At 53.6% G+C, this 25,323-nt stretch overlaps 2 protein-coding genes and 1 non-coding gene across 15 annotated transcripts in view; 2 read left to right on the plus strand and 1 right to left on the minus strand.

Moving 5' to 3' along the window:
* Nucleotides 1-25,323, plus strand: part of PGS1 (phosphatidylglycerophosphate synthase 1) — a 52,066-nt gene that overhangs the window by 24,381 nt on the left and 2,362 nt on the right. For 3 of the 13 annotated variants that reach the window (XR_004430501.1, XM_033182436.1, XM_033182435.1), the window contains exons 6-8: nt 787-965; nt 3,724-4,245; nt 20,305-20,434. Coding sequence is in view for 12 of the 13 variants with exons in the window: in XM_033182436.1 (XP_033038327.1) it covers nt 787-965; nt 3,724-4,245; nt 20,305-20,434 (831 nt within the window). In the remaining variant the exon portion in view is untranslated. Of the gene's footprint in view, nt 1-786; nt 966-3,723; nt 4,246-15,688; nt 15,838-17,898; nt 18,125-20,304; nt 20,435-22,422; nt 23,340-24,672; nt 25,316-25,323 lie in introns of those variants that run through there. The other 10 variants (XM_033182430.1, XM_033182428.1, XM_033182426.1 and 7 more) reach the window with 9 other exon arrangements.
* On the plus strand, nt 85-213 carry LOC117068095. The gene has a single exon (XR_004430962.1). It is a non-coding gene; the product is annotated as a small nucleolar RNA SNORA30/SNORA37 family (small nucleolar RNA).
* Nucleotides 24,419-25,323, minus strand: part of DNAH17 (dynein axonemal heavy chain 17) — a 158,495-nt gene continuing 157,590 nt past the window's right edge. The window contains exon 81 of the mRNA XM_033182425.1: nt 24,419-24,854. Coding sequence (XP_033038316.1) covers nt 24,607-24,854 — 248 coding nt within the window. The 3' untranslated portion in view covers nt 24,419-24,606. The remainder of the gene's footprint in view (nt 24,855-25,323) is intronic.

The raw sequence follows: 25,323 nt of genomic DNA on the forward strand, positions 1-25,323 counted from the left end.
GATGAGTCACTTTGCCAGGTAGACAGAGCCAGAAAAATAAACAAGAGTCAGACCTGGAAGTCCGGGTCCTTGGGTTGATAAATGTGGGCCCTTTCACAGGCCCTCCCCTCTGCAGTGGGACCAGGATTGGGTTGCTGGTGCTGAGAGAAAGCTCTTGATTGCATCCTTGCTCTGGGACGGTACCAGTGGCAGCTGTCACTTAGTGGGACAGAGAAAACCAACAAACATGGGCACTAATAAATAGCCCTACATGGGCCGGGCGCAGTGGCTCACGCCTGCAGTCCCACACTTTGGGAGGCTGAGGCAGAGGGATCACCTGAAGTTAGAAGTTCAAGACCAGCCCGGCCAACATGGTGAAGCCCTGTCTCTACTGAAAATACAAAAATTAGCTGGGTGTGGTGGTGCACGCCTGTAACCCCAGCTACTCGGGAGGCTGAGGCAGGAGGATCACTTCAACCTGGGAGGCGGAGGCTGCAGGGAGCCAAGATCATGCCACTGTACTCCAGCCTGGGCGACAGAATGAGACTGTCTCGACAAACGAGCAGACACAAGCCCTGCGTGGGTAGCTGGCTTTCTGGGTCTGCGTCTCCTCTTCTCAGCTAGATTGTCAGCTCCTTGAGAGGAGGAGCCCGTGGGTCACTGGCTGTGTCACCTTGGATCGACTCTGGCTTTGTCTCTTGCACGTGTTCATTGCTGAGTAGCTAGCTATTTGTTAACTGCATCTTAACCTGAGTTTGTCACCCCCCTGCTAGTTCACCTGAGAACCTGCGTCTTCCATCCCTGTAGTGCAAACCTGAGTGACTCCTACTTCACCAACCGCCAGGACCGCTACGTGTTCCTGCAGGACTGTGTGGAGATTGCCGACTTCTTCACGGAGCTGGTGGACGCAGTGGGGGATGTGTCCCTGCAGCTGCAGGGGGATGACACGGTGCAGGTGGTGGATGGGATGGTGCATCCTTACAAAGGTAGGGGCTGCCTCTGACACCCTTCTGTGGCTGTGGGTGGGGTGGAGTGAGGGCCCAGGAGAGCACACCTCTGGGTGGCCTTGCCACAGGCATAGGGGTCTTGGGTGGGAGGGCTTCATTCTGCTTTTGTCCTTGAAAAAGCCAGACAGATGTGACTCACCATCAGTCATGCTCTGTGGGTGAGAGAGCCGGCCCAGGAAGGCGGGAGCGTGGGCTTGGGACTCCTAGTCGTGAGGCAGGATCACTCAGGTTTGCACTATAGGGAGGGAAGATGCAGGTGAGGAGGACTCAGGCAAGGGTATGCAGCGGCGTGTCCTGGTGACCCAGGTCTCAGGTGAACTAGCGGGGGCGGGTGACAAACTCAGGTCACGATGCAATTAACAAGTAGCTACTCAGCAGTGAACAGGTGTGCTTGGGCGAGTGACCCAGGAGCCTGCCCTGCATCACAGGAAGCAACCAGGCCAGCGGCTGTTTGCCTAGGGCCCATTTCCCCAAGCCTGTCACTTGGGCCTGTGACTCCCAGCTCCCTTGAACTCTGTGGCCCCCTGCCTGGAAGGTGAAGTGTAAGAGCTCTCAGATCTGCCCACTGGATCCCGGCAGGTCCTGGCGTGAGCGTTCTGGGCCATTTGCATTCCTGTGATTCCTGTGGCTGTGGCTCCCCCATGGCCTTTAGAGGGCTGCTGCTGGATTTGCTGGATTTGAACTTGGGGAGGAGGAGCTGAACTTGGACCTTGTTGGGAGAATAGCTCTTCGTGTCCTGTGGACCTAGAATGGAAGCATTTAAGTGGGCCGCCTGGTGGAAGCCCTGTCCTTGTGTTAGGGGAGCCCTGGGCCTCAGAGCTCAACTGTGATGGTGTGATGCTCTGCCCGCCGCCATGCTCCGTTACTACTGTTGTATTTTGAATTTCATCCATAAAGAGCTTGTGGAGCTCTGCATCTGTCTTGCTGAGCGCCTGCCTAGCATCCTCAGCTCTGCCTTTTGGCCCAGAAAGCCTAAAATATTTACCATCTGACCCTTAAAGAAAATGTGTGTGGATCCCTGGTCTAATGTAACGGGCCAGGCATGGATATGAGAGAAAACGGGCCGTGCTTAGGCCAGGATGAGAGCCAGCACGCTCAGAGCAGGAGTGGGGAGACTCGAGCCCAGCTGTGCTTGGGAGAATGTGAGTCCACAGAGAGGTTCAGGGTGTACTGAGGGCCCCGGTGCTCCTCCCTCCCGCAGCCCTGTCCAGCTTGTGGCAGTGTGACTCCTTTCTCCCCCGGAGGGTGCTGGCATCGACAGTCCAGACTCCTGCACCGGCTGGTCCTTCTCTTTGTTCTGTAGCCCAGCCCTGAAAGGCACCGAGTGTCTGTCCCTGCTCTCAGCTCAGACCGTGCAAGCCGGCAAGGATGACCCGGGACAGCCCTCCTTTCCTGTTACACTTCCCTGATCAGCCTTGCCAAAGCCTTGTTGTTTTGTCAATCCTTTATCAGACAGTCAACTTTCCACAGTTATCAACTTTCGACAGTTGATTTTTCTCCATTTTTGTATCGTTTTCATTCTAGTAATTTCTATTCTTATTTTTATTTGTGTGTATATATATACACATACACAGTCACTCTCACATATATGTACACACACACACACATATATATATTTTTTGAGATGGAGTTTTTTGCTCTTGTCACCCAGGCTGGAGTACGGTGGCATGATCTCAGCTCACTGCAACCTCTGCCTCTCAGGTTCAAGTGATTCTGCAGCCTCAGCCACCCAAGTAGCTGGGGTTACAGGCATGCACCTCCACACCTGGCTGATGTTTACTCTTGGTAGAGACAGGGTTTCACCATGTTGGCCAGGCTGGTCTCAAACTCCTGGCCTCAGGTGATCCGCCTGCCCTGGCCTCCCACAGTGCTGTGCTGGGATTACAGGCGTGAGCCCCTGTGCCTGGCCTGTTCTTTATTTTTGCTTCCCTATACTGTATTCATGGTTATTTATATTCTGTTGTTTCTTTCCCCTGTCTTCTTGAGTTGGGTGCTTAACTCATGAATTCTCAGCTTTATCTTGTCTGATAGTAGCATCTTTCCTTTCAGTGTGTCTGCATGATTACCTGTCACCAGTGTCTTGTCCAAATACAAAGGGCACCCCATGCAGAGCCTGAGCCTGCCCATTCTTCCTCTCTCCCAGGAGCTGTCACTGCTGTGGGAAGCTTTCCCACGTGGTGATGTGCTTATCCAAGCTGATGGTGTTTATCCAAGGCTTTCCCTGTGACCCCATCTATGGAATACGCACGCTCCTTTTTTGGTTATACTTGTATGTTTTTATTTGACTGAGCTTCCTTATTGAAGTAGAACATGCACCCCGAGCGCCAGTTGTAAGTATACAGCCATGAACTTGTTCCTAGTGGACCCGCTTCCTGGAGGCCCCTTGTGTGTCCCCCCGCAAGGAATTACCCCCAAGGTAACCACTATCCTGATTTCTCCCCCTGTCAGTTTGTCTTGCCTGGGTTTAAACTTGTTTGTAATTGGACTGATAGGTTGACATGCCTTTCACTTCTGCCTGAGTGTGGGCTGCTGTGGGCCCGGCCCTTGTCTTGGGCAAACCGTATCCCCAGAGGAGCCTCGCTGTGGGCTTGGGGTCCTGGGCCCACTCAGCGTGTGTTCAGTGAACATCCAGTTGTAGCGTCTGCACCTGCCTGTCACATGCCCCGTCCTCTCAGCTGGGCAGAGTCCAGATCCTTCCTTTCTCTTCCCTTCACTCCTCTCTCACGTCTTCCTCTAGGTGACCGGGCCGAGTACTGCAAGGCAGCCAATAAGAGGGTCATGGATGTGATCAACTCAGCCAGGACCCGCCAGCAGATGCTGCATGCCCAGACCTTCCACAGCAACTCCCTTTTGACCCAGGAAGATGCAGCAGCTGCTGGGGATCGCAAACCGGCCCCTGACACCTGGATTTATCCGCTGATTCAGATGAAGCCCTTCGAGATTCAAATCGATGAGATTGTCACTGAGACCCTGTTGACTGAGGCGGAGCATGGTGCAAAGATCTACCTCACCACTGGCTACTTCAACCTGACCCAGGCCTACATGGACCTGGTCTTGGGCACTCGGGCTGAGTACCAGATCCTGCTGGCCTCACCAGAAGTGAATGGCTTCTTTGGGGCCAAGGGGGTGGCTGGTGCCATCCCAGCGGCCTATGTGCACATCGAGCGGCAGTTCTACAGCGAGGTGTGCAGCCTGGGACAGCAGGAGCGGGTCCAGCTGCAGGAGTACTGGCGGAGGGACTGGACGTTCCACGCCAAAGGTGCGCAGCAGCTGGCTGGAGGACGGCCTAGCGTGGGACAGCCACAAGCAGGGGCAGGGGGTGGGGGAGCCCTGGCACCTGCCTGTTAGAGCACTGCACTTCTCCCTTCTTACCCTCCCAGCAGCCCTTGCAGGCACATCATAGCTGTCCCATGATTTGGGGAGAGGAGAGCATTCATCTCCCCAAGTGGATTTTTATTTTTTTTTGAGACAGTCTTGCTCTGTTTGCCAGGCTGGAGTGCAGTAGTATGATCTCAGTTCACTGCAACCTCCACTTCCCGGTTCAAGCAGTCCTCCCACCTTAGCCTCCTGAGTAGCTGGGACTACAGGCGTGTGCCACCACGTCTAGCTAATTTTTGAATTTTGTAGAGATGGGAGTTTACCATGTTGCCCAGGCTGGTTTTGAACTCCTGAGTTCAAGTGGTCTGCCTGCCTTGCCTCCCAACAAGTGAATTTCAGTTGTGTAAAATCCGTCTCTTTTATGCATCAAAGACCATATGTGGTCACATCATTTGGTGGCAGTTGTAAAGATGTGGTGACGTAACCTCTCCTAAGAGATGGAGAGGAACGTGCCTTAGCCGTGGGACGGAATGTTGCTCTCGTTGCCCAGGCTGGAGTGCATTGGCGCAGTCTTGGTTAACCACAACCTCCTCATCCTGGGTTCAAGTGATTCTCCTGCCTCAGCCTCCTGAGTAGCTGGGATTACAGGCCTGTACCACCACGCCTGGCTACTTTTTTATTTTTATTTTTATCTTTTTTGAGACCGAGTCTTGCTCTGTCGCCCAGGCTGGAGTGCAGTGGCTGGATCTCAGCTCACTGCAAGCTCTGCCTCCTGTTTTTACGCCATTCTCCTGCCTCAGCCTCCCAAGTAGCTGGAACTATAGGTGCCTGCCACCTTGCCCGGCTAGTGTTTTTGTATTTTTTAGTAGAGACGGGATTTCACCATGTTAGCCAGGATGGTCTCGATCTCCTGTCCTTGTGATTGGCCTGTTTCGGCCTCCCAAAGTGCTGGGATTACAGGCTTGAGCCACCGCGCCCGGCCTAGTTTTTTTTTTTTTTTTGAGACGGAGTCTCGCTCTGTCACCCAGGCTGGAGTGCAGTGGCCGGATCTCAGCTCACTGCAAGCTCCGCCTCCCGGGTTTACGCCATTCTCCTGCCTCAGCCTCCCAAGTAGCTGGGACTACAGGTGCCCGCCACCTCGCCCGGCTAATTTTTTGTATTTTTTAGTAGAGATGGGGTTTCACCAGGTTAGCCAGGATGGTCTCAATCTCCTGACCTCGTGATCCGCCCATCTCGGCCTCCCAAAGTGCTGGGATTACAGGCTTGAGCCACCACGCCCGGCCGTTGCCCGGCCTAGTTTTTTATTTTTAGTAGAGATTGGGTTTCTCCGTGTTGGTCGGGCTGGTCTTGAACTCTGGACTTGAGCTGATCTGCCCGCGTTGGCCTCCCAGAGTGCTGGGATTATAGGTGTGAGCAACCACACCCAGCCCTTAGCCTTGTCTTGATGGTCAGAGTTCCTGCTTGTTGGCAACTTTTTTTTTTTTTTTGAGATGGAGTCTTGCTCTGTTGCCCAGGCTGGAGTGCAGTGGCACGATCTCAGCTCATTGCTACCTCCACCTTTCGGGTTGAAGTGATTCTTGTGCCTCAGCCTTCCTAGTAGCTGGGATTACAGGCATGCACCATCCTACCCGGCTAATTTTTCTGTTTTTAGTAGAGATGGGGTTCCACATCTCTACATGTTGGTCAGGCTGGTCTTGAACGCCTGACCTTGTCAGCCACCTATCTTGGCCTTCCAGAGTGCTGGGATTCCAGGCGTGAGCCACTGCGCCTGGCTGGTAGTGCCTTTCTCAGGGAGAAAGAGGATTCATTAGGGATCATTTGTTTTGGCATCAGCAACCCAGTTTTCCTGTCTTTTCCTCACTGTTGCCTTTGGTTTTTTCCCTTATGCCAATGTCTGCCCTTTTTCCCCATAGCTGAGGAAATGAAGGCTCTGTACACAGTCTTGCTGGTGGTGGGTGGTAGGAAGAGGGTCACACTCTGCATTGTATGTTTATCCCTCTCAGGTATCTGGCAGAACAGCCGAAATGGGGCAGAATCCCAGGGGCAGCTCTCCGAGACATGGTTACAACATGCTGGAAACCTTGTGCTTAGCAATGGGCTTACCCCATGGCCTCTTGATGCTGGGAGGGTGCCCGCCTCTAGCAGCGGAACCATAACTCTTTTCTGACACTGGGGACCCCCAGCCCTGGGGCTAGGCTGTCTAGAGAAGGGGAAATGGTACCTGGAGGCCCCTGCGCCATGAGTACAGCCCGCAGCTTTTCTAGCTTCTCCCTGGGCAGTCGAGAGGCCTGTTTTGCTCATTCTCTTGTCCTGGTCCTAGTGGCTTTCGGAAGAGCTGAGCGAGTGGGAGGCCTCCGCGGGTGGGGTCTAGGCTGTGGACTGCCGTGGGCACACATCTGTGTTGTTGAGACTTGAGGATCTTCCAGTGCTTAGGTGGTTTGTTTTTGTTTTCTTTAAACCAATGTTTTTCAACGGGGTGGGGGTGCATTGTAAGAAATACTGAAGCCGGCTGGGCGCGGTGGTTCACACCTGTAATCCCAGCACTTCGGGAGGCCCAAGGCGGGCGGATCACGAGGTCAGGGGATCGAGACCATCCTGGCTAACATGGTGAAACCCCGTCTCTACTAAAAAATACAAAAAACTAGCCAGGCGTGGTGGCGGGCGCCTGTAGTCCGAGCTACTTGGGAGGCTGAGGTAGGAGAATGGTGAGAACCCGGGAGGTGCAGCTTGCAGTGAGCCGAGATTGTGCCACTGCACTCCAGCCTGGGCGACAGAGCGAGACTCTATCTCAAAAAAAAAAAAAAAAAAAAAAAACTGAAGCCCAGGTTCCCCTAGACCTTCGTCCAGCTCTGTGGGGATTGAACCCACCATGGGGTTTGAAAACCACCCCGAGTAGATTCTCATGCCTGGCCTTAAGAACTCTCCCGGCTTGGAATGGGAAGCTTCTGGCCTGTCCAGGGCTTCCCGTGTGCTGCTTTGAGGCCCACAGGCCTGTCTAGGCAGGTGGCATTGTTTGGTGCGGGAAGTGACTGCCACACTGTCCTGCAGGGCCCATCCTGGCATGTGTGGTGGCTGAACCAGGCTGGAGGTCAGTGTCTCAGGGCAGGTGGCCCCAGCCTGTGGCAGGTGTGGAAAGTAATTTTGGATTGGCATTACTTCTGGGAATAACAACAGTATCTAGGGATGGGGTATTGAAAGAGCTGGCCAGTGGGGCAGCTTTGACCTTTGGGGACGCCTCAGACCCATACTGCCGTGTGCTGGGGAGCTGCAGAGGAGTGACTAGGCATTGCTGTCCTCAACTGCACTGTGCTGGAACGATGAGGAGGCCCCTTAACTCAGCCTGGAGGGTGGGGGGCTCCTGGCCTGTAGCTTCTGACCCTGCCACCGGTTATTTCCCTGAAGCGGCTCTGATAAACGTGAGCTGACTCCCCAGTTACCGCTGAAACAGAAACACCCAACCTGCTTTTCCAGTGCGTCTTGCCTTTTCCCGGACTGGTGTGCTTCTGCCGCTCCCTCTCTCCTGCCCTGGTGTGGGTGGTGTGTGTGCGGGGGTGGGGTGCGTTCCCTGCAACCCAGGAGTGCCGGACTAGTGGGAAATTGGGGATGATCTTACAGCTGGATCCCAGGGCATGTGCCCGTGTGGGGGATAGGGTACAGGGGAGAGTTGGCAGAGGTGGCTGAGGGATGGATGGTGCGTGGAGGGGGCTGCTGCTGAGCAGAGGGCCTTCATCCTAAAGCCAGGAACCAGAGGTCAGAGGTCACTTGATGCTGAAGTGAGAGGTGAGGGTCCTTCCCTGCCCAGTGGCTGTGTGTCCAGTGGGATCTTAAGTCAGCACCTCTTCAGGCCCATCTTTTGGTGGTCACTTCCTCCAGGGCAGCCTGTGTCAGGTTGAGAGATGAGTGGGCAGCCGCAGGTTGCTTGTGGATTTGGATGGCTGGCCCAGTGGACCGTTTCCTGACTGTCTACCCTTTGCAAGGCGCCTTTTGGGTACAGGCTATGTGCCTCTTTGGGTGTGTCTGTGTTTGGGTCCCAGAAAATTCCTGCCGGTCGCTATGTGCTGATACTTCCACTGCCTCGCCCAGGCTCCTGTAGGACAGGCCTGGGCTGATCTCAGCTCCTCCTGCTCCCAGAAGCCCTTGGGCAGAGGCGGGTAAGCCAGGACTCTGTGGATTCCAGATCCTCGCCCCTCAGACAGCACTCTGCTGTCAGCACAGCACTCCTCTGGGAGCCAGGCAGCAAGAGGCTTTGCAGAGTGACTATGTTGAACTTGCTAGTGGCCCCATGAGTGTAGTGATGCAAGGAAGAGCAGCGTGGGGGGAAGAGGCACCTTCTCATGTGAAATGACCCCGTGGCTCAGCAGCTGCCAGTGGATTTCAGTGCAGTCTGGTGACAGAAAATTCAGAGGGCTGGCGCTTTTTCTTTAGTGTTTTGTGTGTTGTCAAGTATTGCCAGGACTGTCTGGCAGTTGCTTAGATGCCTTGTTGGAAAGATTCTTGTGTGATAACCATCTGCCAATCGTTCAACAGCCTGATACACCTCTTTTGCGTACTATGCTGATTTCTTAACATATTTTATCTGTCAATCTGTCGTGTATCTCTATCACATTTCAATAAATTGAGCTGTTTCTAAGAACCAGAGGAACCCTTAACTATTTAAAGGCATGCACTAGAGACTTCTTTTGCAATATGGTTTATCTATTTAGTTTTTATTTGGATTTTTGTAAAGGGAGCCTATTTAGAATACTCAGGAGAAGTCATACAAGTGTGATTTGGCGTAGAGATTACTAGACTTGAAGTCTAGAAGCCTGGTTCTGAGTCTACGTTTACCTGTGGCCACAGCTGAGGGGCCTGGCTTAATCTCCTTCCTGTGCAGTCAGGGGATGGCTCTGGATTGTCAGGAGGACACAGGGAATGGGGCTCGTGGTTGACTTTCTGTAAAATAACCGTACGGTTCGTAGGCCAGGTGAGACGCCTGGTGGGGTGCGTGGAGGTTGAAATCACACTGGGGGCCGAGTGCCATTGCGTGTCCCTGAGCAAATAGATTGGCAGAAGAGAGTGGGGTGGGGGTCTTGGATCCCTTGGTGCTGTGTTTCTGGCCTTGCTCCCTGTAGTTTTGTTGCGCTGATTTGGTCGTGAAGGAAGGTACTGCCCGGCCTCTTCCCCTGCATTGCCTTGGCTGTGGGAGGTGGGGCTGGTGGGCACATGGGTTGGATCTCAGGCAGGTGGCAGTTCCTCTGATTCATGGTTGTCAGTTTCCTGTTGCTTGGCCCTCGCTCCTCGCCCAGTAGGTGTGGTGGGACAAGGTTCTGGGAGCGGGGGTAGAATTTGGACTCTTAACAGGAAGTGCTTTGTGCTGCTGCAGACACATCGGGATGGGTGCTGACCTTTCCTTCCCAAACCTGGTCCTGGTCAGGGGTGGAGTACGGGCAGAAGCAGTCTGGCCTTGTCAGCCATTGAAAGTGTGGTATCTGCTGGATGCCAGTAAGCTCACTTCGAGGTCTTGAGAGGCAGCTCCAGGGGAGGCTGAGTGTGAACTGTGTCAAGCCAGTTCTCATGTCTCCATCTTTCTGCTCCGTGGAGAAGTGAGGGACAGAGCGGGTGGTGCCCATCCCATTATCACATTCAGGCAGGAGCCACGCTGTGCTGAACCAGGCTGTGTCCATCTGCTGGGACATGGGCTCTGCCCTCCGGCGTGCATTTCATGAGGAAGATCAGAAAATGAGTTTTAACATGTTGAGTTCAATTTCTTCTAGATGCAGTATTCTAGCATTAACAACACAATGTGGGTGGCTAGGGCGGAGCCGAGTGTTGGATTAAGAGATTTCTGGCTCATACTGACAGGGAAGTCTGTTAATGGTTGTGAGAATGTCACTATTTTTGTTGCCTTTCTGATAGGCCAGTAGGCATTCTGCCCAAAGGTGAACTGATGGCAAGAGGCAAGCAGCCCCACCCTGTTTGCCTAGGGGACACGTGGGGCGGCTTTCCCCTGGGCACCCAGTGGGTGTGGCAGGGGTGCTGTGCCGGTGCAAATTGCTCGCTTCAGGCTGAGCACACACATCAGCCTGTGGGCCCTTACAGTTTCTCAGAGCTGTACTAACGTCAGAGCAGGCGAGTGCTTATCCTGCAAGGATAAGACTATGATGTCTTCTTGTCCTCTCCGTGTTTTTATCGGAGTCTGAGAATCCTGTGAGATTTATTGCAGAATACTGTGGGGGCGCTTGAGGGAGGAGTACATGTTCATGCATGTACTCTTAAAATGTTCGTGCACTTCTGTCTTAGAACTGCAGAGGCCTGGCGCGGTGGCTCATACCTATAATCCCAGCCCTTTGGGAGGGCAAGGTGGGCGGATCACCTGAGGCCAGAAGTTTGAGACCAGCCTGGCCAACATAGTGAAACCCTGTCTCTACTAAAAATACAAAAATTAGCCGGGTGTGGTGGCACATGTCTGTAATTCCAGCTACTTGGGAGGTTGAGGCATGAGAATCACTTGAACCCAGGAGACAGAGGTTGCAGTGAGCTGAGATCGTGCCACTGTACCCCAGCCTGGGCAAGACTCCATCTCAAAAACAAAACAAAACAAAACAAAACCAAAATAGGCCGGGTGCAGTTGTGGCTCACGCCTGTAATCCCATCACTTTGGGAGTCAGAGGTGGGTGGATCACCTGAGGTCAGGAGTTTGAGACCAGCCTGGCCAACATGGTGAAACCCCATCTCTACTAAAAATACAACAATTAGCTGGGCATGGTGGCAGCCGCCTGTAACCCCACATACTCAGGAGGCTGAAGCGAGCGAATTGCTTGAACCCAGGAGCCAGAGGTTGCATTGAGCCGAGATTGCGCCATTGCTCTCCAGCCTGGGTGACAAGACAAAACTCTGTCTCAAAATAAAGTAAAACCTAAACTGCAGAGCTTTTTTTTTTTTGAGAGGGAGTCTTGCTCTGTCACCCAGGCTGGAGTGCAGTGGCATGAAGTCGGCTCACTGCAACCGCCGCCTCCTGGGTTTAAGCCATTCTCCTGCCCCAGCCTCCCCAGTAGCTGGGATTATAGGCACGCACCAGAATGCCCAGCTAAGTTTTGTATTTTTAGTAAGAGATGGGGGTTTCACCATGTTGGCCAGGCTGGTTTTGAACTCCTGACCTTGTGATCTGCCCGCCTTGGCTCCCCAAAGTGCTGGGATTACAGGGGTGAGCCACTGTGCCTGGCCTTCAGAGCTTTTTTAACACTTAATTTGACCTTTTTTGGGAGAGACATTATTACTCTCAGTTTGTTTATTTTATTCAAACAGATATTTAACAAGTACCAACTGTGTCCCAGGCATCATTCGGCACATTGGGAATGGATCAGTGGGTACCAGACAGACTAACTCCCTGCCCTCCTAAGGCTTATAGTTTGATGGAAAGCAGATAATAAGCAGATGCATCTCTACAAATATCAGGGAATGAGTTACGAAGAGCAGAGCAAGAGAAGGCTCCAGGCTGCTGCAGGGTCTGTTACAAGGGGGCTCTGGGAGGGCTTCTCTGAGGAGCAGACACTCGGACTCAGGCAGTTGGCCTGAGTGAAGAAGGAGCGTCCATGCCACCATCTGGGGCCGGAGTGTCCTGGCAGAGGGGAGAGAAATGAGAAGCCTCTCGACCACACGAGGCTTACAGAACAGCAGGGGCGCTGGGAGTGGTAGGCATTGAGATTGGAGGGTGGGCAGGGCCTGTTGGAAAGAGCTCAGAAGTCACGGTGCGAGTGCTGAGGGAGCGCTGCCATGGAGGCCAGGAGTGCTGAGGCCTGGATCAGCCTTCCACAGGGCAGAGTGACTTTGCAGAAGAGCAGGGGCAGGCGTCCTTTCTGAAGAGGAGGCCTAGAGCTGGGAGGCAGCGGAAGTCCCAACTCCAGTCCAGGTCCTCCTCTGGTGTCTCCATGACACTTGCTTTATAGTGAGTGTGGAGTAGCAGCCGCCTTTGCCTCCCCTGCACCCTGCCCTCTCTGGCACCCAGGGCTGCAGCATCTCTCTCTGCCCCATGAACTGCCAGCAGTCAGTCCCCTTCCAAAAGCACTTGGTCTGCAGAAGGCTGCTTCTTCCCTCTTCAGGCTATCGTTCCTGCTGCAGGTCTCCCTAATCGGATGGTTCCTGGAATTGTAAAGATGTCAGGCCCAAAGGTCAGGCCCTGGGATGAAGAGTCGGACGTGATAACCAGTTTATGGCCTTGTACTGGGAAACAGCTTTCCCGACAGTGAGTCCCAGGCCTGATAGTCTTAGCCCTGTGTATACACAGCCTGACATCCTGACTGGTGGTGCAGGTCTGACCGGAGCTCCAGACTGCTCAGGCCTAGAACGAGGGAGATGAAACAGAACCTCAAGGGTTTCTGTGTTTGTTTTTTTTTTTTTTGGAGATAGTGTTTCTCTCTGTTGCCCAGGCTAGAGTGCAGTGGGGGTCATCTTAGCTCACTGCAGCCTTGACCTCCAAAAGAGCTTTTAGATTCCCCTTCCCCAGTTGGAAACTTCTCAGTTGTCCTCAGGGCACAGACCAATGGCTAAAACTTCTGACTTGTGAGCTGAAATCTTGAAAAACCATTGTTCCCAGCTGCCCTGGCCTGTGGGGCATGCTGGGGTATGGGCATCTCGCAGCAGCACCCTGTGGCATCTCTGGACCTGGCAGGTGCTTGAGTCATGCTGTCTCCTTAGGGTTCCCCAGAGGGCATCAGGCTGGCCTGGGGTCGTTATTTTCTTTCTGATGGAGAAAGATTGCAGTGCAAATAAGTCTGACGGGGAAGTTGATGGGCAGTCTTAGGTAGGTTAAAAGCGTGAGCTACCTCTCTAATCCTGGGCACTCACCTGCTGAAAAACCCTCATTCTTTCTATATGGGAAACACAGATATAGAGACTGTCTACAAATACATATACAGTCTATCTTGGGGTCAGGAATGAGCAGTAGATGGGGAAGCAGTTGATGAAGTTGTGCACTGGAGGTGGCCTGCCTGCCTCTGAGCACTGGCCCCTAGGTGGCCTCATAAAGAACCGAGACAGTGCTTAGGTGGATTTGGCAAATAAAAAGTATGTGTAGAACCATGCACCTCCAACCTTCTCCACCAGATTCTGTGGTCTAGGAGCTGTGGGGTGGATGCCGAGTCATAGTGGCGTGACACAGAGCAGCCTAACCCTCATCACCCATGTGGGCATGTGGCTTTCCTCCTCCTCACCGTCGCTGTTCCCTCCATGGGCTCGGGAGAGCCGGACGAGTCACACTCAACAGACCCAGTGTTTTAAGAGGCTGATCTTGTCATTAGAAAAGTTGGAATGAGCAACGGCAGGTGGGAGGAAGCCCGTCTCTGGCCGGAGGCTGGCGGACGCCTGCCTTGCGCCTTGTCTCTGCCAGCTCCATGCTCTGGGGAAGAGGGGGTGGGAGGGGGCTGTGTGTACGAGGGGCCACGAGTGCTGTTCTGCTTGGACCAACCTGGGCAGCGTGAGCCATCTGAATCAGAGCCGGCAGGGGAAGGGGGCAGCCTGCCCACACCTGTGGTCCTGTGAATGGCCTGCATGGCCAGTGGCCCAGCGGAGCGGTCCTGTTTATGGCGCCATGCACACAGGCCAGCAAGTGGCTTTGATGTGGCCCTTGAAGGGGTGGAGACAAGCCCATTACAGGAACAAGCGCAGGGCCTCGTCACCTCTTACCCAAGATATTCTTGGAAATGCTCTTGCTCTAAGTGAAGATTAGGAAACCGTTTGCTATTTTAGGAGCCTGGTGTGTGTTGCGTGCTGTGTTGACCATGACGATTGTGCAGGTCCTTTGAAAGGGGCGTGTCAGTGGGGGAGAACTCGACACCCCATGGGGAGGGGCAACTCTGGGATGCTGGGATTAGTGCAGGGCACCCCAGAGGAGCCCGGGGCCACCTGCTCACCCTCATTCATACCTGCTCACTCTCATTACCTTCTCACTCCCACTCACACCTGCTCACACCACTTAAACCTGCTTGCTCCTGCTCACACCCGCTCACCCCTGCTCACCCCTGCTCACACCCCCTCACCCCTGCTCTTTACCCGCTCACCCCTGCTCACCCCTGTTCATTACCTGCTCACCCTACCTTCTCACCCCCACTCACACTTGCTCACACTGACATCAGGCAGGAGTTTCTGGGAGAAGCATTCTTAGTGCCAGTGAAGGGCAGCACGGAGGGAAGCCTTGAGCTCAGGCCGAGCCTGGGTGCCCTGTGGGAGGAAGGGCGTCTCAGGCAGCACGTGTCCTTGGGATGCTAGGTCTTGGTAACAGCCTTTTTAGAAGTAGTTCTGATGGGGGCTGGGCTGTGGGAATCGGCCCTGGACCTTGGGAAGGTGTGGAACGGGCCACAGAACTGTGCCTGTCATCATCTCAGGTAACACGTCAGTATTCTGAGTATGCCTGTGGCCTTATTACAGAAATGTCCCTGTAGCGTGGCTCCCCCTGCCACACGGTATACCCCGTGTCTTGCTTTTTCTCCAGCTGTAATACTACTGACTGGCTCATTTCCCAGCAAAAGGGGATATTGTTCTGTGGGTGTGACAGAAACTTACAGGGCCCTTTAGCTTTCTCCTTCATTGCCTTGTCCAGCCAGGAAGTCCCAGGGCCCTGGGGGCAATGATGGCGGAGGCCTCAAGCCTGGAGCCCCTTAGTCCTCACAGGGTTTTGGTGCCTCAGCGACTTGAAATGGGGAGGCTGGGTCTGGGAGACTCGCGCGCCCTCAGTCAGAAGGGCACGGATGGCCTACCCAGGACCTGTGCTGAGGCAGCCAGCCTTCAAGGCAGACCTGTTCTTACCAGCCACCTTTGCCACCCCGCGTCACAACCCCACATCTGCTGGCTTGGGTCGCGTGGTTGTCCTTCACCGTCTGCCATGTTGCGCACGGAGGTGGCTGCTTCTGAGAAGCGCGCCTGAGGATTCTCAGTGCTCACGGGAAGGGATGGCCAGTGCGGGTCCTGAGCTTAGCAGGCAGTGTCAGCAGGTCTGGAGGTGCAGAGGCGGTTCAGAGTGGGGTTTGCGGCCCTGAGCTCTCTGGGGAGAGGCTCAGTGGGCATCTGGGCAGGGGTGTATGAGAGCAGTCCTATGGGCGGCGTCACCATGTTCCCCTGGGAAAGCCTGCTTCTCGCCCTGCTTGGGACACAAGGCCACGGGGTGAGTGGTGGAAGCAAAGACTAGCCGTTGAGCTGAGACTGCGCCCCGATCCTGGGTTCCTGCTTCCTGCCGCGCCGGGGTGGGGGCGGAAGAGCGAGTCCTGGTGTGGCCTGTCCCCCGCTCCGCAGCCGCCCCTCGTGTCTAGGCACCCAGAGCGGGCTGCCTTTCTCTTAGATTGCAGCAGCGTGTGGAGAGGACTTTGGCAGATGCTGTGCTCATTTCCTGTCTGCACGTTTCCTTTTCCCCGCAGGCCTCTGGCTGTACCTGGCAGGGAGCACCCTGCCCTGTCTCACGCTGATTGGCTCTCCTAATTTTGGGTACAGGTCAGTTCATCGGGACCTGGAGGCCCAGATTGCGATCGTGACAGAGAACCAGGCCCTGCAGCAGCAGCTTCACCAGGTTGGTCGTGGCAAGTGGGATTTCCCAGGGCGCCGAGGGTGTGGCTGGGGCCCAGGCCCGCCCGTGCTATGGGGCTGCCCTGAGAGCTGTTTCCTGAGGCAACGAGTGAGACTCAGAGCAGAGCAAGAAAGACTCCGGGTCTCCAAGAGTGCAGTGATGGGTGGCTGAGCCTCGGAAGGTCGTGCCTGTGACTTCCCAGACGCTTCGCACCCCGCATCCTGGGGACTTTTTCTTTCTCTGCACTAGAGGAGGCTGCCCTTTTCTCCCTGGGACCTTTCCCTTTTAAGAAAAAGGGTCAGCTCTTCAAAGGTTCAGCACTGGAGTCGGGCACGGGGGTGCACTCCTGGAATCCCAGCACTTGGGGAGGTCGAGGCGGGTGGATCACCTGAGGTCAGGAGTTCAAGACCAGCCTGGCCAACATGGTGAAGTGTCACCTTTACTAAAAATGCAAGAAAGTAGCTGGGCATGGTGGCGGGTGCCTGTAATCCCAGCTACTTGGGTGGCTGAGACCGGAGAATCGCTTGAACCTAGGAAGTAGAGGTTGCAGTGAGCTGAGGTTGTGCTATTGCACTCCAGCCTGGGCAACGAGCGAAACTCATCTCAAAAAATAAAGGGTTCAACAGTGGTTTCGGCCCTCCTTTGTATAATAGCAGCGTATTTTCTCTTTGAGGAGATAAAAGAACGTTACCAGGAGTTGTTAAATGCTTCTGGATGACCCTCTATTTGATGGCCTGTGACAGTGTGGATAGACTTTTGAAATGGGAGCACATTATTACCCTTTTGTCTGAGACCTTGATGGTGCCTTGGGCTCATGAATTTGTGATCTTTGCAATAAAACGTTTCCATGGAAGGCACCAACTTCCCTTTTCCATTCCTGGGGATGCAGATAACACTGCCACAGGCCAGAGCCCAGAGGCATCGGATGGTAACTTTGTGAAGCTTTTATGCTTCAGGGTTTGGGAATAACTGTTGCAAAATTGTCAGAGCCTTTGTTGATGGACGAGGAAATGGTCACCGATGTGTTCCCTGCGATCTGTCCTCCTGCGCCTGGGAATCTTGTCAGTGACCGATTGGGGCCTTGGTGCCAGGAAAGGCTTCATGACCATGACAGGCGCAAGAGGAAGTGACAGCGGTCATGCTCTGGGTGGCCAGTGGGGTAATGGGTTTGCTCAGGTTTCTTCCTACAGTGAGGTTTACAGCAAATGACTGAGGAAGCCCCCACAAGCTGAGAGATTCCAGTAATAGGGTGACAAGCTGGCCTTGGAGCCAGGCGAGTGGGAAAGACCTGAGCCTGCAGCTTTCCACAGCGGGCTTTCCTGGACTTCTGCTTCAGTCGCAGGGGGCTGTTCGCAGACACTTCCACTGTAGCGCTGCGCCAGGGCGATAGAGAGTCCTTGGTGACTTTGGCCAGGGCCCAGGATGGGTTCTGCATGGATCTGAGTTGACGGGGGGAGCAAGTCCTCCAGGCCTGTGCCTGGGGTCCTGGTACTGACTGTCCTCCCCCACTGCCCTAGTAAGAGCATTGAACCCACATCCTGGATCTTGAGAAAAGCTGGGGCCGCTTGTGGTTAGGAGCTGCTTTCTCAAATGACATATTTAGGATATTTTCTTTTTCTTCCCAAACCTGAATCCCAGGGGCTTTTGCCTGTGGGAGGGTGGTAGCTCTGCTACTGTAGTTCTTCCATTCTTTAGGGACAGACTGATTTCTCTGCCTGTGAAACGCAGAAATATGTTTCCAGATAATTCCACCTATGCTTATATACTGGGACGGCAGCTGCTCTCCTGAGCCCTGCAGTGCCCAGTCCCTAGATGCCAAATCCTGCTGGGACTGCCCAGCCTCCAGCCTCCCCGCAACCCAGAAAGTCCCTAAAGCCCCAGCCACCATGGGCTCCCTGCTCTCTGAAGCTGTCTCCGGAGTTCTCCTTGGGAATTCAGGGAAGGGCCCTCCTACTCAAGTCACATTGGGCACTGGGAATGGGGAGATATTTTTATCAGAATCTGAAGTCCCTCCCTCCACTTAGTACATACAATAAACACTGAAAGCTTCCTGGTTTTGTTCAGGGAACACAGTTTACCACTTGTGACCCAAGAAAGACTCCCTCGAACAGCGTGGTAACCTCGTCAGCTGACTTCCTTCTCCATCCCTGTTGTGGAGTCTGTGAGGAAACCTAAGTGTTTCTGGGAATTTCGTTGCAATCTTGGCTGGGTGTTCATTTGAAGACATAAAGCTGGAGCCAGGTCTGTGGAGACTCCTGCAAACCAGCCCCCCGAGACCAGAGCTGGCTCTTCCATCAGGCACGTCCAGCCAGGGATTGGGACCTCAGCAGCAATTAGGAAGCCCCATGTCTGTGACACGTGGGGCTGCGGGGCTGCTCAGTTGGGAGTGTGGCATGGACCGGCGGATGGGACCCACTGAGCCTGGCACGGGGGCAGGGGGAAATGAAGCCGGGGCCTGGCTTCCCCAGCTCTTGATGGGAAAAGCCAAGGCCACATTCTGTAGGGTTCTGGAGTGTGGGGTGTCCCCTTCCTGTCACCCCTGGGATAGAGGAGTTGCCAGGGCTCACTCCCGGCCTCCTGAGCAGGGAGGGTGCTGCTTTGAGTGGCACAGGCCACCGCTGCTGCTGTCCTGTGGTTGGCACTGTGCTTCTGTGGTCATCACCCGTGGTCCTCATGACAAGGTGGATGTAGGTGTGATCCGGACGTTACCGAGGAGAGCGCTGGAGACTCAGTGGAGGAGAGAGGGCTAGAGTCACGGTGTGACTGTGTGAGCACTGCCAGGCACCCCACTGAGGAGAGAGCATTTGGAGGGTAGACTCTTATGAGAGAAGCTTCTCAAAGATCCCGAACACCATTTCAGGCAAAGCATATATAAATTTTTTTTTTTTTTTAATGGAGTCTTGCTGTCGCCCAGGCTGGAGTGCAGTGGCGCGATCTCAGCTCACTGCAACCTCCGCCTCCCCGGTTCAAGTGAATCTCCTGCCTCAGCCTCCCGAGTAGCTGGGATTACAGGTGCATGCCACCACACCTGGCTAATGTTTGTATTTTTAGTAGAGATGGGGTTTCATCATGTTGGCCAGGCTGGTTTCGAACTCCTGACCTCAAGTGATCCACCCGCCTTGGCCTCCCAAAGGGCTGGGATTACAGGCGTGAGCCATCACGTCTGGCAACATATATAAATGTTTTTAAACCTGTTTTAAAATACGAAATTAACAAGTGTTCACTATAAAAATTAAGAAAAACGGAAAGAAACCCTTTCATGCAGGGAAAACCACTGAAGCAAGCCATTGTGGTGATTAGCTGCCTGCCTTCTGTGTACAGCACACGGAGAGGCAGAGCGTTAAGCATCAGATGACGATTCTGTTGTGGACGTGTAATTCGTGTCCAGCTTCCTCTGCTTGCCAATTCTGGGCACTTTCCCATAGGTAAACGTTCTTCTCATGGCAAAAACTGGTTTGTCGTACGAGTTGTTAGTAAGTTCGTGGTGAATGCTGGTTTGTCATATGAGTTGTTAGCAAGTTGGCTGTTGGACATTTAGGTGGTTTCCAGTTTTTCCCTGTTATAAATATTATGATAAATATCTGTATATAAAAATCTTAGTGCATAGTGATTTTCTTGTGGTAAACTCTTGCAAAGGGAGCTTTTTAAGATGCTTGATTCCTGTTGCCAGAGCTCACTCTAGAAGATGACTTGTCCCGCTTTCCCTCAGCACTAAGCATTCATCAGCGTGGGGGATAATGACATCACAAAACAGCTTTGTGCCAGTTTGATAGAAGAAAAACTGTCTCATTTAAAAAATACCTCATTTAAATTTGCATTACCTCATTTAGTGAGGGTGAACATTTAAACTGTTTTTTCCACCAGTTGTATTTCTTCATCTCTAAATTGAAGAAATTTAGAGTCCTTTACATGTCTTGGTCTTAAAAAAGCCTTTTGGTTTGTTTTTTTGAGACAAGGTCTCACTTTGCCACACAGGCTGGAATGCGGTGGCACCATCACGGCTCACTGCAGCTTTGACCTCCCAGGCGGAAACCATCGCCTGCCTCAGCCTCCCAAGTTGCTGGGACTACAGGCACACACCACCATACCCAGCTAATTTTTTAGATTTTTTTTTCATAGAGACGATGTCTTCCCTGTGTTGCCCAGGGTGGCCTCAAACTCCTGGGCTCAAGCGATCCTCCTGCCTCGGCCTCCAAAAGTGTTGGGATTGTAGGCTTGAGCCATTGTGCCCAGCCCTTAAAAGTCTTCAGGAGCACAGCTTCTTAGCTTTTCTGAGGAATGTGTCACAGTGGCAGCTTGTAGGGCCTGGCCTTGCCTGCCACCAGAGCACCCTGGGAATCTCGGGGCCAGGTAGACATGGGAAGTCAGGGTTTTCCAGGCTGGCCTGAGGGGCTGGGCTAGGGCCAGCCAGCCATGTGGTGTGGTGCTGGAGGGGACTCCTCACTGTTCCTGTCTGTTCCTCTTCCTCAGGAGCAAGAGCAGCTCTACCTGAGGTCAGGGGTGGTGTCCTCTGCCACCTTCGAGCAGCCGAGTCGCCAGGTGAAGCTGTGGGTGAAGATGGTGACTCCACTGATCAAGAACTTCTTCTGAGGACAGACAGGTGCTGTCTCTAGCATCGTCTCTCAGCACGGTTTTCCCGGGAGTTCACGGGTGGGGCAGGTGGCCGTTCTGACTCAACCAGAGCTCCCAGAGGACTCTTTGATCCCTTTCTCAGTTAAACACAGAGCAGCGTCTTCAGGGGTGTGGCAACTGTCCTCAAAGGTAGAAGCTGAATGCTAAAGGCAGTCTGTTGACTTTCCATCAGGTACGCACTCCACTGAGTCTCCAGATGCCTGTGTTGGGGTCGGCAGTGGGCAACCCCTTCTGCTCTCCCTTCCCGGGGGTCCTGAAGAGGCCCTGGGGCAAGGGCTCAGGGATGAGGGGGCACAAAGGCAGACTGAGCCCCTCCAAGCTGAGCATGCTGGTGCAGGTGATGTAGACGTGGGAGGAGGAGAGCACGGTTGCTCGTGAGAGTGGCTCTGGCTTGCTGCCCTGGCTAGCTGCAGCCCACAGGGTGGGGCGTCGGTGGAGCCAGATCTCGGCTGCTGCCTGGACGCCTCGCTGACATCCCTGTGCTGCGGTTCTAGAGATGCGCCCTTCTAGACTCTGGAAGTTGAGTATCAGGACCCTCTCTGCCCACCCAGGAAGGGTCTGCCGCTTCACCAGAGGCACCAGTGGGGTCCCACAGTCACCTGAGGTACCCCTGGGTTGTCTTGGCGCCTAGAGGTCCAGGCAGGGGGTGGCTGCCATTAAAGGTGGGGTCTTTGCTGGGTGACCTTCTTGTGTCCTGGTTTCCTCCGGGCCTGGACTGCATTTCAGGTGGGGTCAGGCTCCCGAGGCCCCTGCGGCCCCTGCTCTTTGGGTCTGGATGTTGGGGGTAGCTCTGTTGCTTTGGATGGTTGGGCCTTTGGATGGTGGCTTGTGGCGGGGGACGGTGAGGAGTCCAAGAGGAGCCAGGGCCCATGTGGCCGGCGCGTGCCCTAATGCTGGCGTCTCATGTGTGCAGCATGGGCTCCCTTAGTGTCTGCCACCTTAGTTCTCTGCTAAATCTCATTTTTAAAAAATGTGTAGTTTATCTTGCAACTTCTCCTAGTTATTTTAATTACTTTTAATTTTATTTGAATAATATGTGCAAATGTAGAGAGTAAAACAATACTGCGGCCATTTCCTGCCCTCCCTTCCCTCAGGCAGCCACTTTGGCTTGTTTCTTCTGATATGCACACGTGTCTATTTCTAAATAACGTGCATATCCTGTTATCTTCCCCCAAAATATATACTTAACCAAAAAAGCACCAGTGTCACTCCTAAAACAAAAATTACCAAGAATGTCTTAGTGTCATCAAATACCTAAATGGTGTTCACAATTCCAATTGCCTTAATTTTTTCGATTGACTTGAAGTTCAGTTAAGGACTATACCTTGTGATTGTTTTTGCCCTAGCAATTTATGTTTTGAAGAATGAACTTTGTGTTGGATCTACTTAAAACATTTTTGTGTCACCTAGTAGCAGGGATTTCGAATACACGTCGTGTGTTTATAAAGCCAGCTCTCCACCCCCCCAGTTCTCCAGGAGCAGCTTTCGTAACCTCATTGCCTGATCTCTTTAGCTTCAGGTGCTTGACCCTGGCACAGAGAGCAGCTTCCTGGGCTGCAGGGCCTGGCAGCCTTTCCTTTCGTGGAGTGAGATTAGATTGAGTCTCTGTATTTTTGCCTGTCTAGAAGCAGCTTCTTGCCTGTCCCTCCCGAGGGCTGGCAGCAGTCACTGCCACCCTTCATGAGGTCTAGTTGCGTGGGCTCGCCTGGGCTCAGACAAGGGCAGCTGCAGCCCCCGCACCAGGCAGAACTGCAGCTTGAGTGGCTGGGGATAGATGGAGTGGCGGCCTGGCCACACTGCCCTGGGCAGCAGCCCATCAGGTAACAGTTTGCCTTCAAACTAGTCATTACTATGTCTTGTGGGACAATTAGACTAGAGGAGCCAAAGGAATGTGCAGGGGTAGTGGGTTTCTGTTTGGAGAGAGGCTTTCGGTAAACAGAGTTCGCATTCCTCCAGATTCTGTGGGACCAGAGTAAACATCATTGTGCCACAGCCAGGCTGAAGCCATCTGCAGTGCTGTTCCCGCAGCGCACCACTGCTCTCTCTGTCTCGGCTAATGACCTTCGAGGCTGTCCGAGGCAGGTTCTCCCCGAGGAGCTCCCCTAGACCAAGGCTCCCTAACTCTGCAAAGCAACCACAGCAACAGAGAACAGTGGGTGGTTGCCGCCGCAGTCCTCCTGGCGTTCTAGGTGCACGGGGCTGTTGTGCTCCAGTCCCTGTGTTCCCTGTCGCCGGAGTGCAGCTTAAGTGCGAATCATCTCTTGGAAAGTTTAGAGATAATTTTGTCAACTACCCACGATGTATATGTGTGGAATACATTACTCTTATTTCATGATTTAAAGGCAAAATGGAAAAACTTCACATTTTGTGGTTATTACCAGGGACTGAAGTGAGTTGCTTGGTGGCCCCTGGCAGCTTTAGCTCCCCTGGTCACAGGAAGGGCTGCAGTGACCCCTCCTGGCCAGCAGAGGTATTGGCCCAGCCAGGCTGGGGGAGGCTGAAACTGCCTCCTCTGCAGCCCCAAAGGGGCTGGATGCCTTCCTTGGGCGCCAGGAAGAGAGGATTTGAGGGATGTTTTTCTTCTCCCTCCGATAGCCCTACTGGGCCCTAAGATTGTTGTGAATCATTACCCTCAGAATTTGGATTTTCTAGATGCTTCTTAACCCATGATTTAGGTGAGTAAACTTGGAAAAATGTTTTTGCAAAACTTGATCCTCAAGCTGAACTTAGACATTCCTAGTGCGTGTGTTTGCCTTTTTTCCCCCTTTTGAGACAGGGTCTATTCTGTCACCCAGGCTGGAGTGCAGTGGCATGGTCATGGCTTTCTGCATACTTGACCTCATGGGCTCAAGCGACCCTCCTGCCTCAGCCTCCTGACTAGCTGGGACCACAGGCACATACAACATTCCCGGCTCAGTTTTTGTATTTTTGGCAGAGATGGTTTTGCCATGTTGCCCAGGCTGGTCTTAAAACACTCCTAGGCTCAAGTAATCCCACCATCCTGCAGTTAGAAGTGTGAGCCGCTGCACCAGCCTGCTTTGCTTTGAAGCCTAAGAAACTTGGAGGGCCGGGCGCAGTGGTTCACATTTGTAATCCCAGCACTTTGGGAGGCCAAGGTCAGTGAATCACCTGAGGTCAGGAGTTTGAGACCAGCCTGGCCAACGTGGTGAAACCCTGTCTCTACTAAAAATACAAAAAGTAGCTGGGTGTGGTGGTGGGTGCCTGAGCCCAGCTACTTGGGAGGTTGAGGCAGGAGAATCGCTTGAGCCCAGGAGGTGGAGGTTGCAGTGAGCCGAGATTGCATCATTGCACTCCAGCCTGGGCGACAAGAGTGAAACTCTTGTCTCCAAAAAAAAAAACGTTGAGGACCCTATCTTGGTCCCCCTGGGATCTATCTTTTCTGGCGTTTACAGCTGCCTCCCCTCATCCCCCAGGTTGCTAGTTAATCCTCTCCCTTTGTGCCTGCACCCTGCTGCCGTAGCCAGCCTGGCCACCTCACTGCCGTGTCCTGCATCAGCACAGCCACAGAGTCCCACAGGCCCGGGGCTTGCTTGTGGGAACGGCTTGTTCTTCTAGACTCTGGGGGCGGGGGCTTGGGTGTGTTTCCTTACTTGTAAAAGGTCCTGTTGTTTTTGGGAGCGGGGAGTAATGGCAGATGAGACGTTGTGTAGAGGCGGCAGCTCCTGTTACGGGGTAACGCCCTGTCCCCTCATTGGCAGGTGGTTTGCATGTAGCATCAGGCCAGAGGGTGTGAGTGCCAAGCCTTCACCGCACATGCTGCTCGTGTTAAAAACAAACCCCACTGACCCCCCCCCCCCCCAGGAAGTCAGGATTTGGGGTTTGCTTCCTGGAATGCTTGCCTCTGGCTGCTGGGAATTGGGGCCTTTCCCCAAAGCCTGAGCCAGGCCCTACGGTGGCCATCAAGCATAGAATGGAGTCAGATGGGCACAGCTGAATGGCTCCACTGGCTTTAATCTGCCCCACCTCTTCTACGCCAACCTCCACCCTCTGGTTAGTTCAGATGTGCTTGGTTACAAAGCACCTTGATTATTTAAGAGAACAACCACCAGTTCCTGTAAAGTGAAGGGCTGAGTCGTGGTCCAGCCCCGGGGAGCGTGGGCCGTGAGGCGGGGGGGGGAGCTAAACCTGCAGCAGCAGCGCCACGGCTGCCAGGACCCACTTCGCTGCCTTCTCCTTGGTCTTCAGGTTAAAGGTCCAGACGTAGGTGGGACCGCGGATGCGTGTTTTGTACACGGGACACTCATAGATGTTCTTGGTCTCCATGCGGTCCACAGGAATGGCCTTGATGAAGATGACAGGCATGGCTGGGGTCAGCTCCTTCAGCCGCGCTTCCGCGATGACTCCAGTCTGGGTGTCCCAGCGAGCGCCTGCAGGGACAGCATGGCTGAGGGCCGGGTGTGCGGCCAGTAAGGAAGGGAGGGGCCTCACATTCCCCGCCCTTTGCAGAGATGGGCTCCACCCCAAAAGGCTTCAGGCCAGGTGCCACAGCAGGAAGCAGAGGCCTTCGTAGGTGATGGCGTGCATGTTGTAACTACCCCGTCTCGCTGGGCACAAGGAACCGCTCAGCTGAAGCCCTCGGGTTCCATCCGTTTAAATCTGTGGCTTTTTCAGAGCCTCATCTGTCAGCCTTAATGTCAGTGGCAGGAAATCATCACTCCAGCTAAAAATTAAAGTTCCCCGATTCTTCATGTGTAATGTCTGCTCTATGTGTACATACAGCTATGTATATAAATATTATTTGCCTTCAACCAGACTATTATTTCTACTCGCCCTGTTTAATGATGTTCTATTTCCTGTCTGAAATCACAAAATAAACATGGAGAGCTTATCTTTGGT

The sequence above is a fragment of the Trachypithecus francoisi genome, unplaced genomic scaffold (assembly GCF_009764315.1).
Source record: "Trachypithecus francoisi isolate TF-2019V2 unplaced genomic scaffold, Tfra_2.0 Lachesis_group20, whole genome shotgun sequence".
Lineage (NCBI taxonomy): Eukaryota > Metazoa > Chordata > Mammalia > Primates > Cercopithecidae > Trachypithecus > Trachypithecus francoisi.